Source organism: Neolamprologus multifasciatus, chromosome 13, assembly GCF_963576455.1.
Source record: "Neolamprologus multifasciatus chromosome 13, fNeoMul1.2, whole genome shotgun sequence".
Lineage (NCBI taxonomy): Eukaryota > Metazoa > Chordata > Actinopteri > Cichliformes > Cichlidae > Neolamprologus > Neolamprologus multifasciatus.
The window spans coordinates 2,872,707-2,886,533 of record NC_140451.1 but is presented as its reverse complement, the minus strand read 5'-3'; the positions used below and the strand labels follow the sequence as shown (position 1 = coordinate 2,886,533).

Here is a 13,827-nt window from a genome sequence, read left to right as displayed (position 1 = left end):
TGTGTGTGTGTGTGTGTGTGTGTGTGTGTGTGCACATGCCGTTTCAGGTGTGATGGGTCTCCGCTGTCAGAGCTGGCCAGAGAGGAGGTCTCACAGGAGTGAGCATCCATGTTGTCTGTGTTTAGGATGCAGGTGTCCTCCAGTATGAACGGCTCCTCCTCATCCTCCAGCTGCAGCAGAGCACAACATCACAAACACACATCAACTCAACAGTTCACAAACACGGTGTCTTCAGATCCCAGCAGAAGGTCGTTAAGTTGTGCAGTCATGTGAGGAAAAGCATTTGCAGAAGTTAATAGTGGAGAAATGTAGCATCCCTCTGTGATTGTGTTTATGTCTGTAACTGCAGCAATACTGCAGATGAGAGAAGGCAGATTTTATTTGATGCCTTAAAGGACATGTGTTGCTCAACGATGCCACCGAGGCTTTGATTCTTTCAGACATGCTGGAGTTTTACTGACTGATGTAAAGGTGGCCGTGCTTTTGGCCCCTCTGCTCTGAAACAACCTTTCAGAAACGTGCTGTCACTTAATGTAATCTCTGTCTCTTCTTCTGTCTGTCCTCTATTTTACTTTAATTTTTAACTTTCTAAAGCAGACCTGGGCAATGCAGAGCAAGAGGGCAACAGGACCGGCCCACGTGAGCTGGGATTCACGTGTAAATAAGTTTACATCATGGAGTTTGTCCCATTTCAGCCATCAAACATTTTGACTGAGGTTTCAGCCATTTTTGATGACGTTATCCCGTCTTTCACAGCTCCACCTCACTGAAGCTGTGCCGCCCTCCAACAGTGTCTCATGTCCCTGTGCCTGCTTAACCCAACATTACTAAAAACTCAGATTAATAATGTCCCCAAACCAAAAACACCAAATCATAAACCAGAATAGAAAAACTAGAGATGGCACGATACCACTTTTTAATGTCCGATACCGATATCATAAATTTGGATATCTGCCGATACCGATATGAATCCGATATAGTGTGTTTGGTAATCAATTAAACTGTTTTTTTTAATAAATATCTTGCTGCATTTTGTGTAAGTTCATACTCAAGTTTTAAAAAACAAGAGACTGAAGCTATTCTGTTATACCTGTATGCAAAACATACACTGTTCAGCAAAACTGATCAATCTAATAAACTTAAACCTGCTCCATCCTCCCTATTCTGCTATTTTAAAGAGTACTTAGTGGAAATATTAAGCAACCTAACTAATAGGGCTGCAAACTCCCAGGAAAATATTCGGGAAACCCCACCCCCCCACCCCCCGCCCTTAATCGATGTAATCAACTTTAATTTAATGCAAGTGTAAAACAAATGCACAGAAATCAATTATTTTTCTACAATAATAAAATAGATTCAACATCTTTCTTCAACAGAACTGCAGACTGCACAGATGGTACCAAAGGAAAAAGTACTACAGCTTTCTAGATTTGATTTGATTTGATACACCTTTATTAGTCCCACAAGGGGAAATTAGGGTGTATATACTGTTTATAATGGAGCACTGTAACAAAAAATTATTTCCCCCAGGGATCAATAAAGTATTCTGATTCTGATTCTGATATTAGACTTATTAGTTACTATATACAATAATGGATTTCTATACATTTAATCAGGTGACCTCTTTTGTTGTAAGATTCAGATAATTATTTATTCAAAGTTTTAAATGACATAACAAAGAAAAGTATTTCTTTGTGCCCCCCTCTCCTTGTTAATGCCCTACCTGGCCCCCCTGGCAACACTTTGCTAGACCCGCCCCTGCACAGTTACCAGCTGTCAGCTACCTAAAAAAGGATCCTGGTGTTATCTGTCTCTCAGAAACAGTTCATAACTTCAACTCATCCATGTCACCTAAAAGGTAAACCTGTTTCTCCATCACCTGTTCAGCTCTGATGATTCAGTAAGGACATCTCCTGGTTTCATCTTCATGTTTCCCTCTCACCAGATAACCAAACATCATGACCAGCAGCTTTACAGCTGTGGCTCCAGCAAACATCAGCTGATACTAGAAATTAATATTAAATAAATCCTAACAACAGCTGATCAAGCTTAAACGTGCTGCTGTTGTTTATCCGCTGGTCTCCTCTTTCTAGCGCAAAGTGGGCGATAAACAAACAAAGACGGACTTGTGGCAGAAAAGCCGATCAGCTGATCATTGATCAGTTTCATGTTTGAAGTAATAACAGGAGGGGGAGGGGGAGCGAATGAGAGAAGTAGATGCAACTGCACAGCAAAGACAGAATAACTCCAGCTTTGTGTCTATTTTTTAATTCTAGTCCGGGACAAATTGCTTCCTTTTCACCTCAATATGGATCAATACTGTGGATCAATACATCAGTTGTTAAGCTTAACGTGGAAACACTCTGCAAACACTCAGGGATGAACTCACACACTTGCTTCACTTCTCTGGGATAGTTTTCGCCGAGATGAAACGCCGCAGTTAGGAAGCATGTAGGAGGCTCCAAATGCTCCAGACCGCCGACAGCTCTCGCAGACAACAGCCGCTCTGTCACGTGACACAGACTGCTCCGATGCGCCGAGCTGGGTTACGCCACGTAGCGCATTTTGTGAGGTGATTTTGTGATACTTTGGATATGATTACATTTTTTATTTCTCTCCGATATCCGATCCAGTAATTTAGGTCAGAATCCATCTCTAATAAAAACTGAAAATCCTGAACCAAAAGCCAGGGGCTACTGAATCCTGACTGAAACTCTCAAAACAAATCAGAACTCAACACCTGGCTCACAAACACCTGCACATCACTCACTACAGGATTTATTGACACTGATAATCTATTTTGGAAGCATTCTTCACTTTTATTAGCCCTCGTCAGCCGGTTAGATACCCGAGTCCTAGCAGCTGAGGAGCTGTGCAGACTGCTCCATGTGACCGACTCTTTGGATCCCACATTTTCCTCTTCTCGAGCTGCTGCAGTCAGGAATAGTTCTGTTTCATCTTCCAGCTGCACTTTCAGTACAGCACATTACAGTCCTGGCTCCACAATGCTGTCACCAGCTCTTCCCTTACTTTATGCTCAGTCGTTATCCCAGTTACTGACACAAGGTCACACTTTAAGACAAAGTGGTCATAATAAAGCACTAACCTACCAATCTCTGTAATTATAACTAACATAAGGAACCTTATGTTATTATGAAAATGAGTTCATTACCTCTTAAAAATGAGACACTTTAGTTCTCATTGAGACTGTCCCTGTGCCTCACCAGCTGATCCTCTATGAGGCAACATGTGTTTTTTGCTCTCTCCCTCTCTCTCTCTCTCTCACCTGCCGGGGGCGGTGCTCATTATGGGCTCCGCCCCTGGCCCACGCACCTGCCATCTCCACACCTGCTGCCTCTCTGGGTGATCGCAGGCCTATTTAAGATGGCAGCACTGTGTTATTCGTCGCTGGTTGAGCGATCAGCGTCAGCCCCTCTGGTGGTTTGTATTAATAAACTGTCTGCTCTGCAGGTCTGCGCCTGAGTCCATTCACTAAACCTGACAGAGACTTGGCTCGAACCTCAGGACGCTGCCCTCTTGTGGAAGTTCTCAAATCAGCTTTTATGTTCCCTTCTTAAGCTCACTGTGGTTGGGAATCTAAGTTACACATTGATGATTCTTCTAACGCTGACCAAGTCATTGAATTTAGTGAAACATGTCACTCGTCCCAGTCAGTGGGCACCACCCTCGACCGCGTTTCCACCCTCGACCGCGTTTCCACCCTCGATCCATCCTGAAACTCCCCGTGTATGTCTGTTTTACTGTTTTGTTTTCACACGTCTACACGTTTCGTCTTCCCACAGGACATCTAGACACTTTTTCCTACTGAATAAGAATTTGTCTGCTACATTTTCAGCTCTCTTCTCTCATTCGTCCATCTGAGCACCGACCTCTTACAATGCTTAAAAAACAGCCACTGTCACCCCTTTGCTTAACCCTCCCCACATTTTAAACAGTTACATTTCCAAACCTTCATTCAGCTGTGGTCCATCAGTCACTTGGACTGGTTGAAGGTACGAGCAGACAGCATAACAGAAAGAAAGGCAGGAAAGCGAAGGTGAGAGTAGGGACTGGAAATGTAGGCTGTATGAGAGGTAAAGGGTGGGAGCTGATAGATATATATATGTGCAGGAGACCAGGTGGAAGAGAAGGAAGGCCTGGAGCAATGGACTGAAAAATGTTCGACCGTGATGGAGACAGGAAGAGAAATGGAGGAAGGCTAATTCTGAAAGGACAGGATCAGTCCGAGTCTGAAGCTGGAAATCAAACGGGTGATGTTGTTATCGGTGTTTAAGAACCACAGGTTGGACGTCAGTTTAAGGAGAAAGACTCATTCTAGAGTAAGATGGATTACGTAGGACACAGTGTCCACAGGGGAGAGAGTGGGGACTGCAGAAGACTTCAGTGGACATGTAGGTGAAGAAAACAGATGTTTTCAGTAGGTATGGTATTAAGGAGAGAAACGCAGGAGGACAGATGTTGGTGGATTCTGATACTTCAGAAGGATGAGGAACATAGCATAGCAAGGCAAGGGGCAATCTGAAAGAGATGGGAGACTGTAAGGTGGTGTCAGAGGGGACTGTAGCCAGGCTCTATCAGATGGCAGTCTGTAGAGACATTAAGAAGACAAAGCGAGTGAAGGCAGAGGCAAGGACTTAAATGGTGGAGGTTGAAGGAGGAGGAATACTCCACAAAGTTCAGGGAGGAGCTGAGAAAGCACGACTGGAGTGCTGAGGAAATCCTGGTGTATCCTCTTGGACAGAGGAAGGAGAGCATGAAGTTTTGGTGATACAGGAAAGCATTCACAGGAAGAGGCAATGAAAAAGTTCAACAGTCATGGAGATGAACAAAGTAGACTGGGAGGCTAGATGTACAACAAAGAGGGAGATGGCAAAGGAAAAGCGTTATGTGAGAATGAACACTGTGGAAAGAGGAGGAGTGGGTTCACCACAGCCAAGGTCTAGACACGTGCAGAGGAGGGAGAAAGGATCTGGACAAAGGACTTCGAAGATAGAGCAGCCAGCAAGGACGAAAAGAAGAAGACCACAGAGAAGGTTCCTGGATGTGGCAATGGAAGAGGAGGGTTGGTGTGGGAGAAGAGGATGCTATGGATAGGGTGAGATAGAGTCAGGTGACCCCCAAACGGAAAAGCCGAAACACGTCATAGAAGTAAGATTAAGGCATTTATGAGTGTTACATTTTCACTATTCCCAATCCAAAAGAAAACAGTCTCGCTGGGATACAGATGTTTCTCAGCTTTAACACTGCACACCCATCTGGTCACACAAGTCGGGCAAGGCTGGTTCCCACGAGGAAAACTCCAGTGTGGGTCTGAAACAGGAGATCCCTGCCAGGATGTCAAACTGACTTATGTCTGAATCAAAGAGAACTTCGATCATTTGTTATTTCACGAGAATTTGCTCTCGTGACTGCTTTTGTTAAGCTCTTAACTCTCTGTGGCACGACAACTAACCACAGCACATGGTAAAGTAGAGCGTTTCTTATCTCTATACCTGCAGAATATTTTTATTTCTCTCACTAAGCAGCCACTTTTGGTCAGGGAGTTAACCGGTAAGTAGCCAAGATCACATTTCTAATGTGCTCTGCTTTGATTAGATTATATGCACCCACATGCTTACTTTGGCGTCCTTTCAAGGGCGCTTTGAATAAGCAAACACCGTTCGTCATCAATCACTGTAGTCTGCTGTCAGTGTGGAAGAAAAATGAATCGTAATCAGATTTACAGACACTCCTTTTCTACACAAAGTAACAGTAACAGCCCTCTTATTTGTCCAGTACAGGTGTCTGCATCACAAAGCTGTCACACCATCAAGCAACAGCAACAAGTCAGCTGATAAAAAACTATTTAAATTAAGAAACAGCTAAAAGAAAGTGTTTTCACCTGAAACTCTGACACCAGACGCAGAACAGCATCCACACAATAAAAGCTAATAGCTGTTAGTTGTTATTAGCCAACCAGTATTAAGTCACAACATATGCCTGTCCTTTATTATCCTGGCACACAGGTAGGCGTGCCAGGATAACAAAGATAACACATTAAAGTGGAAAGATTAGCCTGAGTAACAGGCCAGAGTAGGACTGAGTAAGCTTGAGGCAAAGGACATTTATCTAGCTGCTGTTTACTTCCCCAAGCCTTCCAGCAAACCCCAAGGACACTTTGGTTAATGACCGCCCACTTTAAAATCTACTGACTTTTATTTTGCTGTATAGTTGGACACGCATGCAATTTAACCGCTGAGGGAATCAGTCAAAGGGTCGGACAACTGACAACGGCTTTCCTCTACAGCCCGAGCTGAGAATCGAACACATAAAACCAGGAAACTTTAACTAAAGGTTACATCTACAAGTAAATAAAGATGGTAAATGGTCTGTATTTGTACAGCGCTTTACACAACCAGTCATCCACCCATTCACACACACATCCACACACTGGTGATGGCAGCTACATTGTAGCCACAGCCACCCTGGGGCGCACTGACAGAGGCGAGGCTGCCGGACACTGGCGCCACCGGGCCCTCTGACCACCACCAGTAGGCAACGGATGAAGTGTCTTGCCCAAGGACACAACGACCGAGACTCTCCAAGCCGGGGCTCGAACCGGCAACCTTCTGATTACAAGGCGAACTCCCAACTCTTGAGCCACAAGTAACTAATTACAATCACAATAATATAACAAGTAACCAACAGGAATTAAATACGTGGATTTCCTTATTCTTATTCATTTACATAATTACCACGGTTAATTTCAAAGCGTACTTGAACAGTCACGTTGACCCATTCGTTAAATATTTGTGGGAAAGTGCAGCATGACGACGTGTTTAATAACACAAAACACTCATCATCCACCGTCCTGCAGCATCTGACTGAAGCCTTAAATACTGTGCAGAAAAACATGGAAAACGTCTTGGTTTCCTATTTATGTGAAACACATACTGCACAACCACCTGTGTCACAAGACGAGGCGTGAAGCTTGCACTGAGATACTAACGGTACAGTTTGGTATATTTTGTTGTTGGACACAGACACCATTGTCGTCATTTTCCTACGTACGTGTCCACAATACGTTTTAAATCAAGCAATCAAGATGGAACTGACGGGCAGACTTTCAGTTTTCCTTCCATCGTTTAAAAAAATAATTGCATTAACTGTTTACAGACTTTGTTAAACCAGGTCTCTCGTTTCCATAATCTCTACAGAAACTACTCCCAATTATTTCAAACTGCCTTTGATGAAGCAATCAATGTGCTGTGGGTTGGTGTCTTGCAGCGTCTATCACCCTCAGACTGATGTGTTGGTGGAGCAGCTGGATAAAACTCCACAATTCTCACGGATGAATGCATTTGGGATCACTGCCTGGACCCTCTGCTGTTGGCCCTGTGGGAGCTACACCAGGACCTTCCCCCTTTGAGTTACTCTATGGCAGGAAGCCGCGGGGGTGTTTAAAGAAAACTGGGAGGAAAGTCCAAGCCCACCTAAGAAATAAATTCAATAAGTTCTGGACTAAAGCTACACACAGTGGGGAGGTTGTCATTGGAGAATGTCCTCCAGACCCAGGAACAGGAACCCAACAGAGGGGCGAGGCCCAGACCATTGCTGTACTGCTCCCTTTCTCTAGCTCAAAGTTACTCGCCAAGTGGCAAAGAGCCATGGTGGGGGACGTTGACCTTAACCTCCTCAAAGCATCGCGAGAGGCTAAAACCACTTCTCCGGCGAGCCTGGTGAAGGGAAAAGATAAGCTGGGGCCGGGGATGCCATGTTTCACTATTCCCACCTCCCTCCATCGTGAGGACTATCTCACACAGGCCCAGAGGGCGGATGTTGCTGCGATGCAACAGCGTTTTGCAGATGTGTTCTCCACCCTGCCTGGTTGTACCACTCACATAGAGCACAATTTTCAGTTACCTAAACACAAAAGACAAATTGTTAAGATGGAATAGGCGGAAGTGCTGAAAATGGGACTAATAGAAGATTCACGCCCCACAGTTTTTGTGGTGAAGAAAGACGGGTCTATATGGTTCTGTGTTGAACACCACAAGACCTGAACGAGGTCTCACAGTTTCATGCGTATCCCATTCCCCGGGTCGACGGGGGTGGTTGATTCCTTTCGCCATTACCTCCTGGGGCGCTCTTTCACCATCTGGTCAGATCAAACCCTGCTACAGTAGCATGACGCATGACGCATGAAGCATGCCAACACCCAGATCACCCAGTTGGTCCATAGGCTGGGGGTACACATAGTCACTGCTGATCATGGGGTAAGGTAGGCTCGGCTTCACGGCTCCCCGGCCTAAGTCAGAAGTGGGGGTATGGGACAGGGTGTGGTTTGTGGCTCAGCCGCAGGGAAGGGGAGGAGCAGTGGGTTCAAGGTGTGGCGTCATCAGCTCATTATGCCTCCTGTATTAGAGTACAATGCAGGGACCTGATGATAGAGCAGTGATTGGCTGAGCTGGAGATCTGTGGAGTGGACTGACTGAAGAACACTGTAAACAAACATACACTTGGGTGTGGTTTAGCTCAGTGGGATGAGCGGGCAACCATATGGCTGAGAGCGGCGGGCCCGGGCTCAGGGTTCACATGTCTCCCCCCCCCCTCACTCTCTCCCTCTGCTTTCCTGTCAGTCTTCACTGTAACTATCCAATAAAGCCAGAAAAAGGCCTAAAAAGAATCATTTAAAAATAAACATTTTTGATTCCCAGAGACTCGTGAAAACACAAATATTGATGTTTAACATGATTTAAATGTGTTTGTGTCATCATTTGATCATTTTAACGATATATTTGCTTTTTCTCACCACGACACACAGAAAGCTTTGTAGCTGATTATAAACACTTTCACATGGAGTACCTCGTTGAGGATGCTTTCCAGTGTGGGAGGTGTATCCACTTGTGGAATGTCAAACTCCTTATCATCAATCTGAGAACAAAAGTAAAACAGAAACAGGATCAGAAAGCTACACTAGTGTCTCGGTTTCCTGCTTTAACTGTTCATGTACACAATGTATGTTAGCACAAACCAACACAAGAGAGCATACAGCACAATTATGACTGCAATTTAAAAATCAATATAATTGTAATTTGTGACTGAACATTCTTCAAACTAAGCTTTGCTTTGCAAGGAAAATACATTTGTTGAGTATGTGGGTAGTGCCCATGAAAAACTTGCCAACCAGCTTATTTTGCTATTTACTGTTCGCTGCTGTTTATTTGATGCCTGAAGTCTAAAGAATCGAGCTATGTTTGCAATTTAACAATATTTCCATTTAACAAACTGGAGCTTCAGTAGCATGTGGAAGTTTTAATCACTGCACTGGTTCAGGACAGTCTGACTGTTTGTGGAAGCCAAAGCAAAAGGTGCTTAATCCACATGAATCAGCTGTGTAAAGACCTGCAGACTTATCCATCCAGCCAAGGAAAGTTAAAGGAAAGTTTTCACTGCAGGTAAATTTACTGTTGTTAATGAGTCTGAAGGTTGATTTTATGGACAACAGCTGATGCATTTGTGCCCATGAGGAACACAGACTTCATTTCTTCTCTATAAGAATCATGAGTCTGTCCTAAAAACATTATTTGACACTATTTCACTTTTTGAGCAGATCGTGCTCCTGCAGACTCCAGATGAAACGTCCACTCTGTGTGTGGCTCCAGTTCTCACACTCGGTCACATCTAATAAAGATGATCGTGCTGCGGTTTACAGACACATGTAACGACGGCTGTTCTATCCTGAACGCTCTGCTTTTTAAGCCCAACATAAAGGAGAAGTGCTGCACTCTGTGTGTACACATGCTTCGATGCAGCTGACCAACAGATGGCAGCATTAGACAGCTACAGCTACTGTGTTATGAGAGCCTTCCATAAATACGTGCTAAGGTTACAATGCAGGGATATGTTACTAATATTACTTTACATGACAGCAGCACAGTGTGAAGCCTGTTAGGAATGTCTCAGTTGAAGAAAGAGACCCTACAGAGTAGAAAAGTACATTTTAATTATTGCTGAAACACATTCCACTGTGTAATATCATAATTAGGGGCAAATCATTCTGACAGAGTGCAGAACAAAAAGCAGTCAATATCCAAAAGAGAGCTTTGAATGTCCCCATGAAGCCAGAAGACTCCTTAACCCTTTAAGACCTACCATAGAACCAAGTCCGCCAGAGCTTATATTATATTTTTACATGCTGTGGAGCCATTTTTGGGAGCATTTCAAGTTGCTATACATCAATACAACCATTACAGCCTAGATTTTAATAATATGTCTGCATTAAGTTCATAGTAATTACATAAATTGCAAAAAAGTGCAATAAACTACAAAAAAATTGAAAATCGTTTTTGCTTTTTTAACATATATTTCTAGTTAGAGAAATTTAAGAGGCTTATCCCTCTAAACTGTAAATACAAAAAAGTTGCACAAAATAGTTTCCCACCACAGGAAATTTATTTTGAGTGTCTTCATAGTTTTATTTTTGAGATACACCAATTTTTATATACTGCAGGAAAAACAAAAATAAATATTATAATGCAAATTTGCAAAAAAGCAGCATATGCATCAAAATAAACTATTTCCAGCAGTGCAATATGAGTCCTAAGCATCCCAGAAACGACACAGAAAGTCATGAAGTCAAACATAACTTTTAAAAACACCAGTATAGGCTCATGAGGCCCTGACGGTAAAAAACTACTTTTCTGCAAAATGACGTCACTTCCGGTTTCGGGCAGGTCATGGAGGACATGCGATAGTTCTCGCTGATGGACGTAGGAAGTGTTATGAACAGCTGATCGGATCGGCAAAGCGTGTTTCTGGAATATTATGTTTTTGTTGCTGGAAGCGCTTTTTATGCAGTTTTTGCAAAGTTATATGTGGAAGGAAACTGTGACCGAGGACAAGCTGATGGCATAAGATGTAAGTACAACTCCTCCGGTTTCATATGCAAAAAAAATTATTGCGCTAGCTTACGTGGTTGCAGAGCTACCGGGATTTAAAAATAGTTACACAAAACGGAGCGTGCTGCTCTGACCGGCTTTAAAGGGTTAAAAAGCTGCTGAGTGTCTAACTCCAACTGAGGTTTCAGGCTTCATGAGGCAGCGAACACAAAGAAAAGCTACTTTTCCATTTATGGATTAATTTTCTGATACTTTTTTCTTTCAGTTGCCATCTTTTTTGTTTCTCTTAATGCAGGCAAAAGCTTGTGCAATTAAATGAAAAGAACCCATCTTTTTTCTCACATTGTCTAGAAAGTCTTGCTCCTCAAGCAAACAGCAGCTGAATGGCCAATCTAGCAGAATCCCCTAATAACTTGCTATCATTTCATCATTATTCAATCACACAGCTTGATTCACTGAACACAGATTCAGGTGCTGGAAACATTTCAAGATAGAGCTGGTGCAGTAAATGCAAATGTCCCATCACATCCCAAAGCTGCTCTATTTGGATCTGGTGACTGTTTAGGCCGTCTGAGTACAGTGAACTCATCGTAATATCTGAGCTGATATGAGATGTGTTATCCTTCTGGAAGCAGCCATCAGTGCTGTCATAAAGGGACGCTCTTGTGCATATCTTGGTTGTAACAAGTGGTTACTGACTTCTTCTTGCATTCCTAACAGCACGAAGCAGACTCGCCATTCTTCCCTGACCTCTGACAACAGCAAGGCTTTTTCTCCCAGGGAAATACCCAGGAAATTATGCTTAATGCACTAAATTCATACCATGTGATTGGCTGATTTAAGAATTCCCATTCAAATGCAGTTAAACAATTGGACTTAATTGTACCCAATTAAGTGGACAATTAGTGTATCTTAGGAAAATCTGAGATCATGTATTAGAAGAACTAAAAAAAGATGCATCTGTGCACTGAAGGTGTTTTTGCAGAGAACAATGAACACTGTTTTATACAAAACAAATGCTGAGAGTGTAAAAAATGTCATTTAAAAATGCAACAGCTCATCTTTTGTTTACTTTAAAACTGACCACAGACGCACCGATCAGCCGGGGACATGAATCTTCACCATGTTTTGGGCTCTGACCAGTGACCGGCCAGTCAGCCTCGCATATATTATTATGAACCATTTGATTTTAAGCATGCACAGCACTTGCTCAGCAGCACAATGTCGCTCACACAGTCACAGGACAAGCTAACGTGTGGTTAGCGTGGAAGCTCTTTGCTGTGAGTGCAGAAACAAAGTCAACTGCAAAAATGTGCAAAAATGACAACAAACCTAATCAGACACTAAATCACGTTCACTCAGCTGAACATGGACACTGATGATAACAAAGGGGATAAAATTAACAACATCTAAGCTAGCCTCGTGATGAGGACTGAAGAAGGTTAAAGGTCAATTGGGGAGACGCATTGATTTCCTGTTATATGCTGAAGTTATAAACATCTGATGGTAAATGATGGAAGCACTTGACGTTTGTTTTGTTACAAAAATCTTTGCACTTGCTTTTGTCTGGTGAGGTAAAGGTGGGAGGGTGTACACCAGCTTGTTTTCTCTTCATCTGTTGTAGCTCTCCAGCAGCAGTGCATGTTTCAGTTGTTTCAATGACAGAAGATCATGAAATTATTTCTCTTTTTATAACAAATATTTTGCATTGAAGAAACGTTGTTGGGTTGTTTTTGCTTTTATTTAATGTCAGTTATAGCTCTTAGAAATAAAACTGGAATCTGCAAAAAGGACCAGGTCAAAGTAAGGAAAAGAGAAAATCAGAAATTGTAAATTGCAATTGGATGATCTCCATGATTGTCTTATATAAATGTCCACAGCTGATTTGTTTATTGCCAGTCTGGGGGATCGATATTGCCGGGTTTTCATTTAGATAAACTGTGCCCGTGAGATGCACAGTGAAAACTACTTGATTACATCCCAAAACGTTGATTCTGCTCATCTGGACGTAAAACCAGTTCATTGTAAGCGTGCACGACACATTAACTTTTGGGGATTTCCTTACCTGGATGATTGAGCATGCATCACATGACAACTGTCACACTTTAACATACAGCCTTGGTCATAAATGGGTTCACCAAGCTCACCTTGAAAACAGTAATGCTGCTATGGCCTGTCATCACTACATTAAATCATATTATGGCAATATCAAAAAGTGTAAACAAACAGGCGCCACTGGGCCTCATTTTGAGCCATCGTAAGATAATAATGATCGTTATTAACACGGCATTTTTGCCCTTTCACGTGAGAGTCCCACGCGTTGGTGATTTATTGCAGTCGCATGTCATTCTTTCACACTTAGATCAAGGTGTAGTCTAGCTCTTCATGCACCTTTAAACGTCACCGCTGTCAGCTGAACTACACCACAGCGGAGTTCATGCTCCCGCTAACCCCACACAGCAAAGAGGACAAATAAAGAGTCTCTCACCGAGTCCACTTCCATCAGGTTAAGCTGGGAAGAGGCAGAGAGTAGGCTGTGGGAGTCCGGGGAATGCGACATTTCTCTATTTACATGGACAAAACTCGGACCGCTGCAGAAAACAGAGGCGCTTTCCGTATATTGATCTACGCATGCGCGACAATGCGTAGACAACGCAAATCGGAACTCGAAAAGGGCTTTTTCGTCCTTCCTTTCACAATAAAAGCGCAGGACTCATACACTGTGACTTCTAGCAGTGAACTAGGCTCAATCCTCCCAGTGACCCTGTGTGGACAAGTGGAAATAAAAGGATGCACAGACATTCTCCTCGTTAAATTAACTCTGGCTATAAAGCCTATTTAATGATCAATTAAAAAAACAAAACAAAATTTGTGTAATTACCAATCAAATCATAAGAAATATTAATTGATATTGTATAATACGTGT

The 13,827-nt window shown here is 42.9% G+C and overlaps 1 protein-coding gene across 3 annotated transcripts in view; it reads right to left on the bottom strand.

The window, feature by feature from the left end:
- vps8 (VPS8 subunit of CORVET complex) overlaps positions 1-13,542 on the bottom strand; it is an 88,894-nt gene extending 75,352 nt beyond the window's left edge. For 2 of the 3 annotated variants that reach the window (XM_085182171.1, XM_085182172.1), the window contains exons 1-3: positions 13,390-13,542; positions 8,866-8,934; positions 40-170 (exon numbers count right to left, since the gene is read on the bottom strand). In XM_085182171.1, coding sequence (XP_085038297.1) covers positions 40-170; positions 8,866-8,934; positions 13,390-13,461 — 272 coding nt within the window. In that variant the 5' untranslated portion in view covers positions 13,462-13,542. Of the gene's footprint in view, positions 1-35; positions 171-8,865; positions 8,935-13,389 lie in introns of all 3 variants that reach the window. The other variant, XM_085182173.1, reaches the window with a different exon arrangement.
- Positions 13,543-13,827: the final 285 nt, after the last annotated feature.